Below are 23288 nucleotides of genomic sequence, written 5' to 3' on the forward strand. Positions count from 1 at the left end.
TCTGCTGTGCATGGGGTCACTATGAGTCGGAAACGACTCGACGGCACTTAACAACAACAACAACAACATCACTACGGAAGGAGATTGCCCAACCTTCCTTCCAATGAGTGGCTGGTAGGTTTGAACCTCCAGCCTTCTCGTTAGCAGTCAAATGCCTTAGGCACTACTCCACCAGAGCTACTATAAAGATTTTTAATGCTGTAGAGAATTCCCAGCAATATATAAACATCTTTTTTCACTGTAATTCTCAAATAAATAAATAAGTGCAATAAAATACTTAGATTAACACTTGATGAACAAAGAAATATTTATATTAATATTAGTCTATCAATCTCCTCAAATAATATGTTCTTTAGTTATAAAATTGTAGTCTAAAATAGGTCAAAATGAAATTTGTATTAAATTTGAAATTGTTAATTTAGAAGTATTACTAAAATTTATAATCTTTCATATTAAATTTTGGAAAGAAATGCATGCTATTATTCATACAAGGATCTCTGGTAGCGTAGTGCCTAAGGAACTTGACTGCTAACTAGAAGGCTGGCGGTTCAAAACCACAGCCGCTCCTCAGAAGGAAGGTTGGACATCTACTTTCATAGTCATACCTCTTCAGAAACCCAAGGAGGGGTGGTTATGAGTTGGGGCCGACTCAATGGTAAAATAATAACAACAACATTATTCATACATTTTTATTATTGATATCAGTTTGTCACTAGACAGTGAAAAATAAAGCCATTCTCCATGAAATTCCAGCTCCTGGCTGGAAAATGCACTGAGCACAGATGGCCTCCTTTTCCACAGAATCTCATTAATACAGCTGTGGGAAGTGAATGGAGTGGACTTTATATTGTGGCAATACAATCACTTAAAATGAATAATCTCAATACCCTAATGTAGCTGTTTCCCAACAAAAAATGAGATGGAAATTTTTGTTGAATAGTCACTGATTACAAGACCATGATTAATATGATTTCTGGAATTGATTTATGAGTGCTATTGTCAAGACCTACACCACAAGTATAAAATTATCTATTGAAAAATGAGGACAGACTATAGACCAAAGAGCACAGGCAACATTATATTTTCTGGTATATTTTATAGTTTGATTATATATTCTAGAGTTGCAAATAGTTTACTTAAACTTTCTCTCTCTCCACTCTCTCTCTCACTCTTCTTTTTTTTTTTGGCCTGAATAAGAAGGTTATATCGATTTTTCCTGAAACATTAAGCACATCTAAGGTTAATTACTCAATTTTCATTAAATTGATACTTAAGTAAAATTGTACTTTTGTTTCACTTTTCATTTACTGAAACTTTCATTGTGCTTTTGAAAGACACTTCCCATTATTTATAACAACCAATAAATATTAACATAATCCCATTGCCATCAAAGTGATTTTCATAGTGATACTATAGGAAAGGATATAACTGCCCCATATGGTTTCCAAGGAGCTCTGGTAGCATAGTTCCTAAGGCATTTGACTGCTAACCAGAGGCTGGCAGTTCAAACCCACCAGCCATTCCTCGGAAGGCAGGTTGGGCAATCTACTTCTGTAGTGACATCGCCTTGGAAACCCAAGGAGGGATCACTATGAGTCAGGTCTGACTTGAGGGCACATAACAACATGGTTTCAGAGACAGTAGTCTTTACAGAAGCAGATTGCCACAGTTTTTTTCCTGCAAAGCACCTGTTGCATTCTAACTGCTGACTGAAATAACCACTATACAACCAGAGCTCCTTTATAATTGGAATGTATTGTTAGGTGCAGTCCCATTGTTTCTGACTTATACTGACACTAAGCATAGTGGAAGGAAACTCTGCTGCCCTGTCCTGAGCTCTCTTCATAATCATTGCTTTGTTTGAGCTCTTTATTGGAGCACTCTGTCAGTCCCTCAATTTGAGGAATTTCCTCGTTTTTTCTGACTCTACTTTACCAAGTGTGATGTCCTTCTCCAGGGACTGGTCTCTCCTAATAACATGCCAAAAATATGTGAGACAAAGTCTCACCATCCTTGCTTCTAAGGAGCAAGTGGCTGTACTTTTTCCCAGATGATTTGTTTGTTTTTTCTGGCAATCCATGCTATAGTTAATGTTTTCCATTAACATCATAATTCAATATCTTAAATTCTTACTCTATCTTCCTTTTTTATTGTCCAGCTTTCACATGCATATGAGGCATTGAAAATACCATGACTTGGGGCAGATGTCCTCAAAGTGACATCTTTGATTAAAAGAAGTCTGTTGCAGCAGATTTGCCCAATACAATATGTCATTTCATTTTTTGACTCCTGCTTCCATGGAGGTTGATTGAGGATACAAGTCAAATGAAATCCTTGACAACTTCCATCTTTCTTTCCATTTATCATTATGCTTCCTATTGGTCCAATGGTGAGGATTTTTGTTCCTTTATGTTGAGGTGTAGTCTTTAATCTTCATCAGTAAGTGCTTCAAGTCCTTTTCACTTTCAGCAAGTAAGATTGTGTCATCTGCAAATTACATATTGTTAGTGCAAAAACGGCAAAGAGGCCTCATATTCTGACCTCCTAGAACCCCACAAGAGGAAGACAGGATTACCAGCAGTAACCCAAGGCCTATTCCTGCCAGGCCAGACATGCTGCCTCCCTCCAGCCCTTTCACCAACTGTTCCTCCCAAAGCACCCACCACCTCTCTCCTGGGTTCAATAAATTCGCTGCAGTGGCCACACAGAGCTCACAGATTATGGGGTTTATTAGGGGAGCACCACAGACTACAATTCAAATTCAGGAAGAACGCTCAGTCTCTCTCCCAGCCCACCATCCCTCAGCCAGCAGTCTCTCACAGTCTCTTTCCCAGCAGTGCTGGTCCCTCGGTGTCTCACTCAGCAATGCGCATCTCCAGCGTCTCTTTCCCAGCAGCGTATGTCTCTTTCAGGGGTGCATATCTCTTTCAGCAGCACATCTTCCTCAACCAGCAGTCAGAGAGAGTTCTGCTCTAGGAGGCCTCCTTTTGAGCCTGGCAGGGTGGTCAAACTAGCCAATCACAGCATCAGAGCTCTAAGCACCTGAGAGAGAGTGGGCACCTCCCAGAACATTGTTTTGTGCCATGCCCAACAGAAATACTCCAGGTGGACAACTTCAGCAATCAGGAGCTCCTCAGTTGCTCATAGCAAATCCCACCTTGGAGTTTACAAAGACTTATGGATAGAAAAGCCACACAAAGTAATTTACTGTACTGCAGTTAGTGACTCTCTATCTCACATGACCTATTCTTCTTCATATAGTCCAGCTCCTTGGTTTATTGCTCGGCATACAGATTGAATAACTATAGTGAAGGATACAACCATTTCTTATTTGAAACCACACAGTATCCCATTGTCTGTTAGAATGCTTACCTTTTTGTCACTGTATATGTCCATTGTATATGTATAAGTGTTCTAGAATTCTTATTTTTCTCAATGTTATTCATAATTTCCTCTGATCCACACATTTGAATGCCTTTGCGTCATCAATAAAACACACATAAATATCTTTATGTTATTCTCTGCTTTCAGTTAATATCCATGTGACATCAGCAATGGTAACTTGTGTTCCATGTCCTTTTCTGAATCTGGCTTGAATATCTGACAGTTCTCTGTTGATGTACTGCTACAACCATTTTTGAATTATCTTCAGCAAAATTTTCCTTACATTTGATATTAATGATATTGTTTGATATGGCCAACTTTCATTTGGATTTCCTTTGAAATGGGCATAAACATGGATCCTTTCCGGTCAGTTAGCTCTCCTCCAAATTTCTAGGCATAGACGAATGAGCACTTTCAGCACCGCATCTGTTTGTTCAAAGATTTCAACTAATATTCTGCCAGTTCCTGGAGACTTGTTTTTCACCAGTGCCTTCAGTGCCATGTGAAATTCTTCTTTCAATACCATATATTCTTGATTATATGATACATTTTAAAATGTTGACCAATGCTTTTTGGAATAGTGACTCTCTGCATCCCTTCCATCCTCTTTTGATCCTTGGACCATTCAATAATTTTACCATATAGGCTTTAATTATTGCACTGGAAGCTTGATTTTTTTATTCAGGTCTTTCAGCTTGAGAAATGTCAAGCATGTCCTTCCATTTTGGTTTTCTTACTCAAGGTCTTTGCAAATTTCTTTTTGAAGTAACTTTACTTTGTCTTCTCTAGGCACATTTTGGAATCACCTCTTTTGCTTCATCATTTCTTCCTTTTACTTTAGCAACACCCTGGTCAAGAGCAAGTTTTGGACCATCTTATGATATCCATTTTTTTTTTTTCTTGCTTGCTTGCATTTTTAATGACTTTTTGCTTTCTTCGTGTATGATATCCTTAACGTAATCTTACATCTTATCTGGTCTTCTGTCATTAGTGTTCTAATTGTCAATTCTGTTCTTTAAATGTTATCTAAATTCAGGTGTGATATACTCAAATTTGGACTTTAGATTTAGTGGGTTTCTTTTACTTTTCTTGAGCTTCAGCTTGAACTTATAGTCTGTTCCGCAGTCAGCCCTGTCCTGGTTCTGACTGATAGTGAGCTCCATCATCTCTTTCCACAGATGTAGCTGATTTGATTCCCAGGTATGCCATCTGGCAGTATTCATATATATGTTGTTGTTGTTGTTGTTGTTGTTAGGTACTGTTGAGTCAGTTCCTACTCATATGGACCCTATGTACAACAGAACGAAACACTGCCTGGTCCTGTGCCAGCCTTATAATCCTTGCTATACCTGACCCCATCATTGCAGCCTCTGTATCATTCCATCTCATTGAGGGTCTTCCCCATTTTACTGACCCTCAACTTTACCAAGCATAATACCATTCTCCAGGAAATGGTGTCTTCTGACAACATGACCAAAATAGATGAGATAATGTCTAGCCATTCTTGGCTCCAAAGAGCATTTTGGCTGCACTTCTTCCAGGACCTATTTGTTCACTCTTCTGAGAGTCCATGTAACCTTCAGCATTCTTTGCCAACACCACAACTCAAATGCTTCAACTCTTCTTCAGTCTTCCTTATTCAGTGTTCAGCTTTCACATGCATATGAAGCAATTGAAAACACCATGGCTTGGATTAGGCACACCTTGGTCTTAAAAGAGATATCTTTGGTCATCAGCAATTGAAAGAGGTCTTTTGCAGCAGATTTACCTGATACAATATGTCTGCTTTATTGACTTCTGCTTCCATTGCTTGTTGATTGTGAAACCAAGTAATATGAAATATTTGACAACTTCCAAATTTTTTCCATTTATCATGATGTGGCTTATTGGTCCAGTTGTAAGGATTTTCATTTTCTCTATGTTGAGTTATCATCCATACTGCAGACTGTGATCTCTAATCTTCATCAGTAAATGCTTCAAGGTATCTTTGCTTTCAGCAAGCAAGGTGGCATCGTCCGCATATCACAGGCTGTACATGTGTCTTCCTCCAATCCTGATGCTATACTCTTCTTCATACAATCCAGCTTCTCAGATTATTTGCTCAGCATACAGATTGCATAATTATGGTGAAAGCATACAACCTTGACATCCTTCCTTCCTTATTTAAACCATGCACTATGCCCTAGTTCTGTTTGAGCAACAATCTCCTGGTCTATGTACAGGGTCATGAGTACAATTAAGTGTTCTGGAATTCCCATTCTTCTCAATGTTATCCATAGAGTTGAATGCTGTAGCACAATAAATAAATCACAAGTAAACATCTTTCTGGTATTCTTTGCTTTCAGCCAAAATCCATCTGACATCAGTAATGATATTCTTAGTTTCATGTCCTCTTCTGAATCCAGCTTGCATTTCTGGGAGTTCCCTGTTAATATACTCTTCAATTGTTTCTTTTAATTATCTTCAGCAAGATTTTACTTGTGTGTGATATTAATGATATTGTTTGAAAATTTCTGCATTCTGTGGAATCACCTTTCTTTGGAATGGGTAAAAAATGAATATCTTCCAGTCAGTTGACCAGGTATCTGTCCTCCAAATTTCTTGGCATAGATGAGAAAGTCCCTCCAGCATGGTATCCATTAGTTGAAACATCTCAATGGTTATTTTGTCAATTCCTGGAGTCTTGTTTTTTGCCAATTCTTTCAGTGCAATATCAACTTTTTTCCTTTAATACCATTGGTTCTTGATCATATGCCATCTCCTGACATGGATGAACATTGACTGATTCTTTTTGGTACAGTAATTCTGTGAATTCCTTCTATCTTTTTTTGAAGTTTCCTTCCTCATCAGTATTTTGCCCATTGAATTATTCAATATTACAACTTGAGGCTTGATTTTTTTTCTTTAGTCTGTTCAGCTTAAGAAATGATGAATGTGTTCTTTCCTTTGGGTTTTCTAACTCCAGGTCTTGAACATGTCATTCATTATAATAATTGACTTTGTTTTCTCAAGCTTCTCTTTGAAATCTTCTGTTCAGTTCTTCTATAATTTCTTCCCTTTGCTGTAGCTACTCTCTGTTGAGAAGTGAGTTTCAGAGTCTCTTCTAATATACATTTTGGTCTTTTCTTCCTTTCCTGTCTTTTTAATGACCTTTCGCTTTCTTTATGTATGATGTTCTTTATGTCATCCCACAATTCATCTGGTTTTTGGTCATTGGTATTCAATGTGTTAAATCTATTCTTCAGATGGTCTCTAAATTTGGGTGGGATATAATCACAGTCATATTTGGGCTCTTGTGGGCTTATTTTAATTGTTTTCAGCTTCAACTTGGACCTGTATATGAGCAATTGATGGTCTGTTCCACAATCAGATCCTGGCCTTGTTTTGGCTGAAGATACTATGTTTCTCCTTCACTTCTTCCCACAGATGTAGTTGATTTGATTCCTATGTATTCCATCTGGTAAGGTCCATGTGTATAGCCACTGTTTACATTGTTGAAAAAATTTATTTGCAGTGAATAAGTCATTGGTCTTGCAAAATTCTATCACGTGATCTCAGTGTGATTTCTATCACCAAGGCCGTATTTTCAATTACTGGTGATTCTTCTTTGTTTCCAAATTTCACTTTCCAGTCACCAGTAAAAATCAATGCATCTTGATTGCATATTTGGTCAATTTCAGACTGCAGAATTTGGTAAAAATCTTCAAATATCCTCATCTTTGACTTTGGTGTTTGGTGAGTAAATTGAATAATAGTAGTATTAACTGGTCTTCCCTGTAGACATTCAGATATTATCCTATCACTGATAGTGTTGTACATCAGGACAGATCTTGAAACACTCTTGTGATGATGAATACCACACCATTCATTTTTAATCTGTCATTCCCAGCATAGTAGATCATATGTTTGTTTGATTCAAAAGGACAAAATCAATCCATATCAGCTCATTAATGCCTAGGTTATTGATCTTATGTGCTCCATTTCATTTTTGACAACTTCCAATTTTCTTAGATTCATACTTTGTACATTCCACATTCTGATTATTAATGTTTGCTCTCAAGGTTTTTTTTTTTTTTTTTTTTTTTCCCATTTTGAGTTGTTCCACATCAGTAAATGATGCTCCTAAAAGCTTTACTCCATCCACATCATTAAGGTCAGCTGTGCTTTGAGGAGGCAGCTCTTCCCTTGTCATATTTTAACTGTCTTCTGAGCTGTGGGGCTCATCTTCTGGTACTATTATCAGACAGTGTTTCAGGGCTATTCCTAAAGTTTTTCAATAATGTATCATACAGTGTTTCACTGCTATTCATAAGGTTTTCACCAGCCAATACATTGAGAAGTGTATTTGGAATTCTTCTTCCAAATCTTTCTTAGTCTGGAAGCTCCACTGAAACCTGTCCACCATGGGTGACCCTGATGGTATTTGAAGTACTGATACCATAGCCTCCAGCCTCACAGCAACACTTAAGCCACCACAGTACAACAAACTGACAGACAAATGGTGGTTCACATATATAGTCGTCATTTATATTGTTGAAAAAAAGGTATTTACAGTGAATAACTCTTTGGTCTTCCAAAATTCTACCACATGACATGTTGCTTCTTTCACCAACATTAATTTTACAGCTACTGATCCTTCTTTGATTTCAACTTTCACATTCTGTTTTGGTTTTGAAGTGCCACTCAAACAGGTGGGGACATTAACAGATAGGAGCTAGAGGTGTTTCTTTACTCAGGCAGCTGCTGGCTGCTGAGGCTAACAAGCCCAAGGTCAACAAATAAAAATGGCACAGTCTCAATATTACCAGCAACACAGCAGGCCACTAATTCAAGTACAGAGAGAGTTCCAAGATTGGCAGTAAATATAGCAAGCTGGTAAATTAAGACTTTGCTACATGCATGGTACAAGTGTACTAGAAAAAAAAAACTGCTGACACCTGTCTCAAAACTTCTCCTTTTATACTGGAAGTAGACCACATCCTTAAGGCAGTTAATCAATTGCTCCAGTAGATTCCACCATGGAGGTGATTACTAATCTCATGAAGGGGATAACTACATCCAGCTGCTCAGCCACTCAAAACAAGGCCCAGCCAAGTTGACACATAGCCTTAACTACCACAATTCCACAACTTGTCAACTTGACACCTGTGCAGATCTTCATTGAATGGTACAGATCTCCTTCATTAGGTGGCCCCATTCCCCTAGTTCATCTAGGAGTACAAACCTCACCCCCTTGTCCTTGCAGGTCCCATGCCTCTACCTCTTGGGCATGGAAGCCCTGCCCCCTCACTTTGGGGCAGTGGCTATGGCATCATCTCACTGGCCCACATTAATGAGCAGTCCCACACTCTAGTTAGTGAAGGTCTGAACCTTTGAAACCTAGGAGGCTGTGGTAGTTCCATACCCAGAGGCCTTGGTTCTACCCTTGGAAGATGAGGCAGCTCTGCTTCCTGTTCCCTTGGTCTCTCAGCTTCTGCCAATTTATGCCCAAGGACAACCCACTCCACCAGGAATCTTCTTGCTCAAAAAGAACTTACTTTTCTTGGTCCATGGGATGGCCAGCCTGCTACTCCTTCACGCTGGGTCTCTTCTACCAATTAATGCCCAAAAGCAACCCACTCCACCAAGAAGCCACCTACCCAATGGCATCTAGCTTTCTTCTTCATGGGCTGGTAAGCCTATTACTGTCTAATGTCGGTCTCTTGGTTCTGCTGCTGCCAAAGTCTCTCTTTTCAATGTCTCTCTGCTGGGGTCTCAGTGCAAGGATATTGGGTCAGGGACACACTCTCTCCTATTTCCACATTTTAGGTATCTGTCAGAGCAACTCCCCACTGTCTTGTTTTGATTACAAAATGTCTCTCTAATAGAAAATACCACAGGTTGATGGATGGCTTTAACAAACAGAAATTTTATTCTCTTACAGTTTTGGAGGCTAGAAGTCCAAGTTCAAAGTGCCAAACTCTATGGACTGGGTGAAAGTCACTTGTCCTTGAGCTTCAGCACTGCCTATTGTTCTAGGCCCACTGGAGCTAGGGATTTCTCTTCACTCAGGTAGCTGCTGGCTGCTGAGGCTAACAAGTCCAAGGTAAACAGATAAAAGTAGCACAGTTCCAATATTACCAAACAACAGAGCAGGCCACTAATTCAAGTCCAGAGGCAGTCCTAAGATCAGCAGGAAACATGGCAGGCTGGTAAATGAAGACTCGGCTACATGCAAGGTTCAAGGGTACCAAAAAGCTTCCAAGACTTTGTTCAAAACTTCTCCTTATATACTGGGAGCAGACCACATGACAAAAGCAACTACTCAGCTACTCCAGTAGATTCCACCATGGAGTTGATTACCAATCTCATGATGGGGAATAACTACATCCAGTTACTCAGTCACTCAAAACCAGACCCAGACAAATTGACACATAAGCTTAACTATCACACATTCTAATACCAGGTAGTCAATGCATCGTGATTGCCTTTTTGATCAAGTTCTATCTGTAGAAGTTTATATTAAAGAGAATAGTTATTTTTAAAATGTGTAAGTATTTATTTTTAGATTTTAAATGCCATTGAGTACATACTTGACAGCAGTGAGTTTGGTTATTTATCAAGTATTTATGTGTTTATGTAATACTGGGAAGACCATCTCTCACATTTCACCATGAGACTAGTGTAGGAGTTCTATATTATGTATGTGTAGGTGTGCCCACTGTGAAATCCTGAAAAATGAAAGAATACATGACTTTCCATACATACTAAAGTCTTCATAGGAAATGTCTACTTCTGTTTAAGCAAGTCTGTAATTAAGATCACAATCATCTCGTGAGAAAAATAGGAATTTATTAATTATTTAAACTTCATATGAGTACACAAAAGTCATTTATATTACTGCAGGTTTGCCTGATATCAAATGTTAGACTGATCATCTCCTGATATAAACTTATAGAAAATATACATTATTAGGCTATTATGTCTTAAGCATGGAGATGTCCAAATATACAGGGAAGTTACAATGGAAATGAAATAGATCAATGGTTTATAAACTTACTTATGTTCAGCTTTAAAAAAAAAAAAAAAAATATATATATATGTATATATATATACATTTAAATTATAATTAAAAAAAAAAAATTAACTCATAGCCAAAACTCACTGATGAAGTAGATACCATTTACCATATTTAATAAAGCCACTTTATGATAAAACACTAATGAGATAATTTAAGGCTTGAATTTAGTTCATCAATATGTTAATTTCAATCATATCTCCAATTTATCTAATTTTGTTTTTTAAAATTAACATTGAATAGTTGAGAATTCCAATTTTTCTCAAAAGCACATTTTTCAAGGAGGGAAATAAAGTTGTTCAGTTTTGATATGCATGTTTTTATTTTCATTTTTTTTAAGAATACATTTATCATGTTATTGCACTAAGAAATACTTTTCTTTCTTTAATTCATAAACTTCTCTAGATGTGTATATTGTATGTGACAGGGTGCTTTTGGTGTTTGCAATCTCAAATTCCTTTATTCTGCCCTAGGATTTCTTTTTTAATATCAGATGAAGAAAATATAATTTTTTTCCTAATACTCACTGATAGTAGCATTAATATATGAATTTTTCAAAATAAAAATATCCCTTTTGCCATTCATACTAAGTGTTGTATGTAGATATTCAATTGTCTGTGGATTTCCCTGTGAAAATACTCATGTAAATACTGAAAGATTTAATCCTTGTCTTTCTGAAGTCATTTCATATGTGTCATGAATTGAATTTGAGCCTATAAATATTAGTACTATCTCACAGGCAATAAAGTAATCAACTTCAGTTTCATTTCATACAGAGTAAATTAATTGAGTCATTTCCAGAAGTATTGCTTCAATTTAGTTATTAATTTTAAAACCATTTTAAAGAACACAAATTCATACTTGGATGTCTTTCCCCCCCACAAACATATTAGACAATATAACAAGATTGTTGATTATAAATGATTTTTTGCTGAAAATTGATATATTTTGTTATATTCATTTTATGAAAGGAGCTTAGGTATTATAGAGATTAATATTAGAAACAGAAAGTTTATGCTTCATGGTTTATTATTTAAGTCATTTTTTTCCTTGAGGTTGTGCATAAAAAACAAAAATAACTCTCGTTAAAATTGGGAGGAAGAAATTTTCTTCCTCCTGCCCATTCCTGCCCAATGACTAGTGCATAACTTTGATTCAGAAATTAGGAAAGTTAAAAAGGAAACATAGGAATTATAATTTTACAGAAAAGCCTCCAATTTTATCTTTTGGGAATTTAATTAACTTGTTTGTTAGATGATAAGAAAGCTTTCTCTATTGGATAAAACAACCTCATGTGTTACTAAATTTTACACATTATAATTTTAACCCTTCAAAAGCAAAGCATATTAATTGTATTAAAAATCAGTTTGACACTAAATAGTGTGTCAGTTGCTCTGGGCCTTAGTTTACTCATGTGCAAAGTGATGTGGTCATGCTCTGTATGGCATGTTAAACATACAATGATGTGTGATGGGAAAACAGATCTTCTAAAGGTGGATTGGCCAGCTGTACCTAAAAACTATTCTTGCTGGACTATATTATCTTTAAGGTTTTCATATATTCCAGGATTACCTTTGAATTGTATCAATATGTCTCCAAACATAGCAACCATTTTGAAGATGCAGGATCTGGCATTGTTTCATTGGTGTGTATTAGGACTGACTGGACAAAATCTAACAACAACACTATGTCTTTCAATTGTTGAAAGTGCTATGATGTGGTATACATTTAGTTATTCTATTTGAATCACTCTTCTTGAGGATTTACATGGCTACTTGGTCAGGCAGAAATATTATGGAATTAATATTTCTGTCTAACATGCATTAATCTTAATACATACAGTACTTCTTCCCAATGAGGAATACCCTCTAGTTGACAACATATCAAAGGTGGTAATAAAAAAAAGAGAGAGAGCGAGAGAGAAAGAAAATTTCTTCCTCCCAATTAAGTTACTTCATCTTTTCTACCATAAATTCTATTCTTAAATCACTGTTTGAAAGTTTTCTGGACTATTTTTTCTCAAGGAAAATGCCCTGGATATTATGTAACAAAAAACTTCTGCCTGTACAACAGAAAGATAAATCTCAACTGTACATTTAATAAGAAGGAAAATCAGAATGATTTTATATAGACATACATAAGTTTTATAAAATGTTATAGTGAAAAGCATTAGCAATTTTTATTGCACCTCAAAAAAACATGCAAGTAACCATTTCATTTAGGTTCATTTTAAACATATTTTAACTAATAAAAATAGCAAAATAGAGAGGAAAAAACTTGAAATAAAAAGTAAAGAATCTGATAATAAATTATATTATACTTGATACTAATAAAGAGAAAAAATAAAAATTACTGTATTTGAATTTTCTTAGTTTTTATATTACCTTCACCTGTAAAATAATAATTTCAGGAAATTCTAAAATTTCTGTATTTTAAGTAAACACATTGTGATACAGCAATTTGAAAGTGCTGCTCATGAGTTGAAATGGGCAATATATCTCCTTACAAATTTTAGTGCATAGTCAAAATATACCAGGCAGTTTCTACAAGCATAGTAAAGAAGTACTCTTTTAAAATAAGTAGTAAATTAGTAATTTCAGATCAGGATATCTTCAATAAAATAAACAAAACATAGTGAGTAAACAAAACATATCACAGAAACATTTTCACGCTGAAAACCATAATAAATGGCATGCAAAAACACTTTGAATAAACTGTGAAGACTAGAATTCATTTCTCTTTAGAAAATTTTATAAGACATACAAAATTTTGTTTAATTAGTAAATAGTTTATATAAAGTCACCATCCCTAAAAAAAGCATTAATGTGTGTTCTGGTTACCTAGTGCCTCTCTGACAAGAAAATACACCACAATGTATTGAACAAACAAGAGTTTATTCTCTTACAGTTTGGAGACTTTAAATCTGAGTTCAAAGTGCTGGGCTCTAGGGGCTCGGTGAAAGCACCTCAAACTTGGGCTTCAGCTCTGCCTCTTCCTCCTGGGCCATTGAAGCTAGAGGCTTTTCTTCACTCAGACAGCTGCTGGCTGCTGTTACTGACAAGCCCAAGGTTGACAAGAAAAAGGCACAGTCTTGATGTTGCTAAACCACATGGCAGGACATTAATTCAAGTCCATTGAAAGTCCCAAGGTCTGCAGAGCATGACAGACTGCTTAACAATGTCACGGCTACATGAGGAGTTCAAGCGTGCCATAAGCTAAAGACCATTATCAAAGCTGCTGTTTATATATGGTAAGCGGACCACATTCCTAAAGCAGCTACTCAGCTGCTTGTGGTAGATCCCATCATGGATTTAATTGCCAGTCTCATCATGGGGAATAACTGCCACCAGCTGCCGAGCCACTCAACCAGTCCCAAGAAAGTTAACATACAGCTTTAACTACCACAATGTGATAAAGTTTTACTGGAAAGTTGTGCATTGATCTGCCTTGTCAGTATAATGCTGGAGGCAATTGATTCTTAGCTAGATTTTTTTTAATCACTGTGCCAAATAAAATCACTAAGGTTATGCTAATATTAACTGACTAAAATATGAAATAATGTATTATGCTACCTTCAGCTATCTTAAACTCTCTGCTTTTTAATCTGTACAGAGGGTGAAGAAGGCTAGTAAGTGAAAAAATAATGAGTATTTTAAAAACATATTATACTCAAGATTAACATAAAAACTAGGCTTTAATCAATAAATTAGTAGTTTCTAATTAATAAAATCCTCTGGTGGCATAGCGCCTTAGGCATTTGACTGGTAACCAGAAGGCTGGTTCAAGCCCATCAAGCTCCTCAGAAGGAAGACTGGGCAGTCTACTTCCCTAGAGATACTGACTCAGAAACTCAAGGAGGGGTCTCTTTAAGTCTAATCAACTTGACAGCAGTGAGTTTGGTTTTTAGGTACTCTGGTAGCGTAGTGCCTAAGGCACTTGACTGCTAACCAGAAGGCTGGCAGTTCAAACCCACCAGCCACTCCTCAGGAAGAAGGTTGGGCAATCTACTTCCGTAGTGATACAACCTTGGAAACCCAAGGAGGGGTCACTATGAGTTGGGTCTGACTCCATGGCACATAATCACAACAACAATTAATAAAATGTAATATTAATTTAAAAACAGTTCCAAGATTAACATGGGAAAAATAAATTTATAATTATAATATGAATAATTGGTATTAAAATGTCTCTCGAAATAAATGTTTGTTTTTGTTGCTAGTTACCATTGAGTGGGTTGTGACTCGTGGTAATGTTATGTATAACAGAATGAAAAGGTGCCAAATTCAGTGCCATCTTCATGATCATTGTTATATTTGAGTCCCAAATAAATGCTAAGGGCCTTCTAGTTAAAAAAAAAAAAAAAAAAAACTCAGTATCAATTTTCCAAAAGAAATAATTTTATTTTTCACTTTTATTTGTAACAGAAGGGAAAATTTACTTTTTCTTAAACATTAGAAAAATGATATGATTATTTCAGCTTTCAAATTAGTAAGGTCTTTGGACTAAGGAGGGATATGTGTATGTCCTATGTCAGTTCATTCATTATAAAATATTTAATAATTTCTTCTTCTGAGTCCTTCAGTGTCAGACTCTGAGTTAGACAATAAGACAATCATGTCCCTGCCCTCATATTTGTGTGTCTGAGTATTAAGATATATAGATAAAGAAGGAAATGTTTATAGTTACATTGTCAGAGGAAAAAAAAGCAAAACTGAGTTTGGTGTAGAGAGAGTACTGTAGCAATCAATGCGATGAATCAAAGAATCACAGGCACAGATTCAGACAAAGACGTATAGATAAGAAGTCATAGGTAGACACAAGCAGAAGAGATGATCAGATGATCAGCAGCGTCCTGTGTTAGAGTCTACCGAGATTTTTTCGGTCAGTTTATTTCTAAAATGAACAGCCAGATCAGAGCTTTTAAGGGTTCTTCTTACACTTCATATTGGATATAATATGCCTGGGAATTTATGTTCTAACCTCAAATTAAGTAATCAATGACTGAGTCTTAGTTTATACATCTAGGTACTGTAAAAGCTGGTAATAATACTGGGACTTCAGGTTGATAATGTTTTCTCTGTACAAGGTCAATCTTTTTTTTTTTTTACTTGGTTTGTTTGGTTTTACCATGAATCTGTGATATCAATTCTATGAGCATCAATAAATTAATCTCTTTGCAGAAACAAGATGAATAGAATTAAAATAATGAAAGCAAAATTGGCAATGGATATTCCCTGATAACTTGAAAAATTGAAATCAACTCTGTTCACATCCAACAGTGGATTTCAGAACTTAATATGAGAGATGTAATACAATAACTAGTCTAGGCTGTTTATTCAGAGTCAATATTTTCAAATTCTGAAGACAAAGATAGTAAATGAATAGGCAAAGATATTTGAAATTAGTGCAGTGCTAACAAGGTAGGAGATGTAGGAACCTGGGGCATGAAGCCACATAAGGCAAAAGGAGTCAGCCAGACAGAAAGTTGTTCTAATGGCTTTGATAGAAAGCATTTTTAATTCCATAATCATTCAATCAATCTCAATCTCTCTCTTTCTATAACTCAATATTAACATATGTATCTATGGAAAATATGTCCTTTGTTTGTTTCCACTTCTATGATGAAAGTAACCAAGGCTGATACTTAATGCCTGACCAGGCTTGGGTTTAAAATGCCACTGACTTGAAATTTTCAGTGCCTACAGGAAAAAAAAAAAAAAAATGCAAGCCTAGGCATCTGAGAGAGAAATAAAGTCGACCCCAGATGATCATGAACCTAATACTTTAATCTTAAAGCAAGCACACAGAAACAGAGTAAGGTCAAATAGAATAGACCAGGAAGAGTCGCCAGGATCAGTGAACTCAGCTGCATGCAGTGACATTCAGTGAGCCAAACTTTGGAAATGCCTTTCTTTCTTTTTTCTTTCTTTCTTATTTTAAAGCCCTCAAGTCAATTCCAACTCATAGAGGCCCCTCCTTGGGTTTCTGAGATGGTTACCTCTATAGAAGCAGATTGCCCAATCTTCTTTCCAAGGAGTGTCTGGTGGGTTTGAACCGCCAGCCTTCTGGTTAGCAGTCAAATGCCTTAGGTACTATACCACCAGAGCTCCCAGAAACGCCTGGGTATGTCATTTATAGCAATGGGCTAATCCCTTAAGTAAGCCATATATTTGTAAGAATCATACCAAGATTAACAGAAAATATTGCCTTTTCTATGTCCTTGAAAAAATCTTGTTGGCAGTCTTTGTAAAATTGTCCAGTGATATACTTGCCACAATTTTAGGAAGCTCTTGATGAATGCTACTTTTTTTTGTTCTTTCTTTTTACTTCCAAATATTTTTTTGAGGACAAGATGTTCTCTTTGTATTAAAAGATAAGACAACACGCAGGGATTTAAAGCTTTATTTTGTTGTTGTTGTTGTTGTTGTTGTTAGGTGCCGTCGAGTCGGACCCGACTCATAGCTACCCCTCCTTGGGTTTCCGAGGCAGTATCACTATGGAAATAGATTGCCCCATCTTCCTTCCAAGGAGTGGTTGGTGGGTTTGAACCACCAGCCTTCTGGTTAGCAGTCAAGTGCCTTAGGCACTATGCTACCAGAGCTCCAAAACTTTATTTTAGATTAAAAAAAAAAGAAGAAGAAGAAGAAACTCACTGCCATCCAGTCAGTTCCAACTCATAGCGTCCCCTCCTTGGGTTTCTGAAGCAGTATCTCTATGGAAGTAGATAGCCCAGTCTTCCTTTCCAGGAATGGCTGGTAGGTTTGATCTGCCAGCCTTCTGGTTAGCAGTCAAATGCCTTAGGCACTACACCATCAGAGCTCCCTTATTTATGGCATGAAAGCCTAAGCATCTGAATATTTTAGATACTCATCCTCAAACAAATGAATTTTTTTCCCCTTTTTTTCAGCATATTTGTCTAAATGTAAGCAAGAAGTTTAAGGGAGTTGCCATGCCTATATTACCTATTTGGTTCTCTGAATAGCTTATGGTCATAATTGTTAAAATTAATATCATTATAGTGGCTTGTTAGCAATATAAAATGTGAGACTTCATTTATATTTTCTATACCTAAAAGAAAAAGTTCCATCAAAGAAAATTACAATTTTTCTCTTCTTAATTGAGAATATTCAGAGAAGCAAGATACTTATGAACATGCTTTGAAATTATCACCTGATGCAGTAACTATTAAGGTGTTTTGTCAAGTGCTGCCTGACTTGCATTTTTAATATTTGTGGACCTCTCACTTTGTGCAGACAGAGACTGCAAACCATTTGGCTTATCCTCTTGGAAAATGCTGCTATTCCAAATCCTTTAACTTGCTAGCAGGGTCCTACTACATGATATATGTATATGATGCTGAAATGGAACTTCTGAAAATGATTTAAGACCAAGGATTTTAAATCCATTTATGTTTTACTTTGGAAGACTATAGAAAATAAAATATTTTTAACAGATTTATTTTGTTTTAATGAGCCTTCGTATGCTATTTTTTATCTTCTAAGTGAAAGGACATATATTTGTTTTTTGATCTTAAATTATAATAAATCGGTAATGTTTACTGTTTTATTGGTTAGTTGCTGTGCTCTTTTGTGTTATATATCAACAATAATATTCCAAATCCATTTATAATAAAGAGATAGACACCGAAGTTATTCCAGGAAGAAAATATAGTTTAATCACAGAGTGATAAAATAGAAACCTGGTTTAGAAAATCAGAAACAAAGTAGATTTTATGTGTACATATTTTGAGAGAGGACTAAAATTTGATTCAGTAGAAGAACTAAACTAAAACTTCCCATAACACCGTAATGTGATTTATTTATCAAGACAAAATCTTGATGTCTCTTTCCTGTGAATTGAAGGGGCTCAGCAGTTTTATCTCATTAGCACTTTTTACTTATGTCTGTCTGGTGGCAGCTAGAATTTTGATATTTGCATCCCTTGTGCTTCCCAAGGACAGGTCACTATGAGTTGGATCCAACTCGACGGCAGTAAGTTTGTGCTTCTACATTGTTTTTTTAGATCTTTATGGACTGACGATAATGAAGAAATAATGCTCTATTTAATTTGATCTCTAAATAAATGAGTTCCTATGAAATTTATTATCATCTATAATAATGTCTGAAATCAGAAATTCTGGAATTTTTGAAAGTCAATACACTTTCATTTCTCTATGTGATTAGGGGATATTTCAAAGATTTAGAATCATGTCACATGTAGTTTTTGTTCATACACATTCTATATGCATGTAAAAGTTTTCTGTAGTTAAAAATCACATTTTTGTAGAAATTAAAAAAAAAAATCCTATATTTTTCAGTAAGTGGTTATAGTACATTGTGGTTCTTGAAACTGTTTTACTAGGAAGGAGATATGTTTACATTTTTTCAAATTATGTTTTATAAAATATAAACCATACTTGACTTTTCTACATCTTATTATCTCTCCACAACTCTTAAGATCATTATTCATGAAAAACTGTATTGGTGAGAAAGACTGTGTTCCAAGGATTTAACAGGATGTCATTCAGAATTGAAATGACAATGCTGGCCAATAATCTATAATTTCTATCTTTACTTTATATCTGTGTATGTGCTTTTATTTGTGGATCAATCTATGAATAAACACTTAGCTTTCCAATTTGTAAAAGATGAGCAGATGGTTTCAATGAAATATCTATATTTAATTTTAAACTAATGAATTGTCTTTCAAATTGTATTGCCTTGATATGTCATTTGTAATATGATAGAATTAATTAAATTACTGTGGATTCATATGTAATGGTTTTCTACCTTCTTCACCAAGTTTACTGGCCTTTTTTCTTAATGTTTTAAAAACTCATACTTCTTTTTTCTTTAGAAAATGTTTTATCTTATTCATTTACATACTTAAATTTCTTTGAAACATACATACTTTTTCACCCCTCCTTGTTAGCCTCACTCACATTCAATTTTCTTTTATGTTTACTATGAAATGTTTGATTTTTTTCTGGGGCATATAATTCATATATGTTTATGTTTGAATTACAGTGAAGACAACAAAAACTGTGATTAATTTCTTAATTTGAAAAGGAAAATTAAAGCTTTTTTTCTGATTCTCTCTACATATCTCTGTCTGTTATTAATATATATCATGGCTATAGAAATTTCTACATCTGAATTACATTTCTCTGATTGTTTCTGATATTTTCCCTAGTCATTTTCTATTTTTTTTAATTATCTTCTATTTTATATTGTGCAGTGGGAAGAGATTGGTGAAGTTGATGAAAATTATGCCCCAATTCACACATACCAAGTATGCAAAGTTATGGAACAGAATCAGAATAACTGGCTTCTGACCAGTTGGATCTCCAATGAAGGTGCTTCCAGAATCTTCATAGAACTCAAGTTTACTCTGCGGGACTGTAACAGCCTTCCAGGAGGACTGGGGACTTGTAAGGAAACGTTTAACATGTATTATTTTGAGTCAGATAATGAAAATGGGAGAAATATCAAGGAAAACCAATACATCAAAATTGATACCATTGCTGCCGATGAGAGCTTTACAGAACTTGATCTTGGTGACCGTGTCATGAAACTGAATACCGAGGTCAGAGATGTAGGACCCTTAAGCAAGAAGGGATTTTATCTTGCATTTCAAGATGTGGGTGCTTGTATTGCTCTGGTGTCTGTTCGTGTGTACTATAAAAAATGCCCATCTGTGGTACGGCACCTGGCTGTCTTCCCTGACACAATCACTGGAGCTGATTCTTCACAGTTGCTTGAAGTGTCAGGCTCCTGTGTCAACCATTCTGTGACAGATGAACCACCCAAAATGCACTGCAGTGCTGAAGGGGAGTGGCTGGTGCCCATTGGGAAATGCATGTGCAAGGCAGGCTATGAAGAGAAAAATGGCACTTGTCAAGGTAAGGCTTTGTCTTCAGTCCTGCTTCATTTGGATCATGTGTATGTATTTCCTTCAATAATTATGAGCCAATGAGCTTTTATTTATGAATTTGTGGAGATTATTCTCTTCAAGTTTGATCTTCCTCTTCTCAGAATTTTAAAACTACTTGCAATGATGAAAATATTTAATGCAACATTTTATTGCATTTACATAAATAATACACGGAGAGCATTTTACTTCCAGTGTAGTATTTTATATTCACTTGGTTGAAATGATAGTTTTGAACAACCCAAATCAAATTGTTACTTGTAGGACTACTGAGATTTTCACTCCATGAGGTTGTTTTCTGCTCTTTACTTGCTATACAAAATTCTAATGCAAATCTTAGATGAGGCTTGTTTTGCGCACTCTTAACTGCCTTTTAACAATTTTTCATAAATAAGTTCAGCCACATGAATTGCACAGCAAAACATTTGTAAGCTGACAGGACATAGTTTACTATGTTGTTTACATATGATTGTTATTACATGCTCCATTTTTAAAAATGTACAGGTCAATTTTTGTATAATAGGTAATACCCTAGAAAAAAATAACTGGAGATAAAGCCAAGACAAAAAGGTCATTTCAAAGCAATTTGCACTTGCAGATATTTTTCTGCTTTAATTTTTCTTTCAAATTGAAACTTGATCATGCGTGCTTCCCTCTTCATTTGAAAATGCTCTCATTTTGCCCATGGTGCGGTGAGTTGCCCTTTTGAACTTTGATATTTATCAATGCCTTTCTGGAACAGAATAGCACTTTATGCCAAAGTGAGGGACAGCTTATGGGGAGGAAAACAAATGTTTTCTTTAAAAATATGTATTCATTATTATGGACCTGAACCTGTTTTCACTATGATATACACTTTCTAAGTGGTAGTGGAAGTTAATATATTATCTGAGGAGGATACCAACTGCAGAGAATTCTCTTTGTCCCCATCTGGTAGCTTCAGGTAGATATATTTTTGTTTTTAATGAAACCACTTTATGCCCTGAATCAAACTTGCTCAAATTTGTTGAGGTTTGACTGTAGATTGATTATAGATTCAGGAAAACAAAACTAGGTAAATTAGCTGTACATAGCAGTAGTTTTGCTTAATGATTTCTCTCCTGAACATTGCACAGTACTTAAATTTCCTTTTTCAGCAGCATCTCATACTTTTTATCCCTATAATACCATCCACAATTAATTCTATGGTTGTTATTGCATATAATGTACAACCAAGTATACCTGGTAGTATCAATATATGAGTTTATTAAATTGAAATTATGTTTTTGAAATGCTTCTAAGTTTGTCACAGATATGAATCATATTTTGTTTAGTGATGAATTCAAAGGAAAATTCTAACATTATCTTTTCTTTTTGTGCTGTCTTCTTAAGATGAGGATGTTTGCAACTTCAGAATCAGAAGCAGGCGTTAATATAACCTGTGGAATAATTTTGAGTCTTTTCCCTAAAATATTTTTTAAATAAATTTAATTAATTATCCCTAATGTTTCGTTGCTAGAATAACAAAGCAACATGCTCAATTTGCTTGTGTGTTTGCATTGCTAGAAGATAAATTTTTATTGTTACTGAGTTTTAAACGTTCTTCTAGTGCTCATCATAAAACTATCTTGGGGAAATACTGTTCTGACAGAATGTTTTTAGTGCAAGCATTAAATATGAGTATTCTCTTTCTCTCTTCACACTCTTAATAGTTGAGTGGTATAAACCCAAATGAGTGACAGTGGATGAATTGGAGCGGTTGTATTGTAGAAATGGTTACATACTGGACTCAGTCTTCAATCACCCATTTCCTCCCTGTAGTAGGAACAGCAGTTCCAGGGGTTGTGGGGCCTCTGGACTACACCTTCCCAGGGTGTGTCATACACAATGTAGTTTATGTGGACAGTGACTCCTTGGGTAGTGTAATATATAATTAGTATGTGACCCCTTTAGGAAGGATTCCAAAATGCTTCTTTTACAAATAACTTGACAGATTGACCATCTCATTGAATGAATAAATGGTTAAAATATGCTATACAATTAGGACTTCACAGATATTCCTGAGGCATTTATATCTATATGCAATTGTTTTTAGTTGCTGTCGATTCAGCCCAGACTCATGGAGAACTTATGTCTAAGAGAATAAAATATTGCCCAGTTCTGTGTAATCTTCATAGTAAGTGCTATATTTGAATCAGTTGTGGATATTGTGTTACTCTTTCTTCTTGATAGTTTCTCTGCTGGTCATTGGCCCTCTGCTTTACAACTATATGTAATACATATGCAAAATAAACATTTAATAGTGTGTATATTGTATAAAATACCACTGAAACTCTAACCTTAATGTTCTGTCTCTAATTTTTTAAGTGGGGATCATGATTTTGTGGAAGAATACTTCTTGACAGTTAAGCTAACTTAAAGTAGGTGGTTCAAATATATACAGCAGCTCCACGGGAGAAAAACCTGGTGATCTGCTTCCATGAAGATTATAACCAAGAAAACTTCATGGGGCAGTTTGACTCTACCACATGGGATTGCTATAAGGGGGAAATGACTGCAGGGCACCTGAAAACAGCAACACCTTCTTTTTTGATAAGCCAGAAATCATTCTTGACATCTTCTTTATATGTATCAGTCAGTTCTAATCCATCACAACTCGATCATCTCTTAAAATCATCCACTTCTCTGTTTCTTGTTTCCTTCGATCTACAATTGAAACTTGCAAAAACGGCAAGGAGGCCACATGTTCTGATCTCCTCTAATCTCACAAGAGGAAGACAGCAGTAACCCAAAGCCTATTACTGCAAGGCCAAACATGCTGTCTCCCTCTAGCCCTTTCACCAACCGTTCCTCCCAAAGCACCCACCACCTCTCTCCTGGGTTCGATAATTCGCTGCAGTGGCCACACAAAACTCACAGATTACAGGGTTTATTAGGG

General features: G+C 35.7%; 1 protein-coding gene across 1 annotated transcript in view; it reads left to right on the plus strand.

Annotated features, from left to right (window-relative positions):
• EPHA5 (EPH receptor A5) overlaps window positions 1-23288 on the plus strand; it is a 617348-nt gene that overhangs the window by 125999 nt on the left and 468061 nt on the right. Inside the window, exon 3 of the mRNA XM_007953798.2 lies at window positions 19679-20342. Coding sequence (XP_007951989.1) covers window positions 19679-20342 — 664 coding nt within the window. The remainder of the gene's footprint in view (window positions 1-19678; window positions 20343-23288) is intronic.

The sequence above is a fragment of the Orycteropus afer genome, unplaced genomic scaffold (assembly GCF_000298275.1).
Source record: "Orycteropus afer afer isolate SDZICR_OR568_19922 unplaced genomic scaffold, OryAfe1.0 scaffold00414, whole genome shotgun sequence".
In the NCBI taxonomy this organism is placed as follows: Eukaryota; Metazoa; Chordata; class Mammalia; order Tubulidentata; family Orycteropodidae; genus Orycteropus; species Orycteropus afer.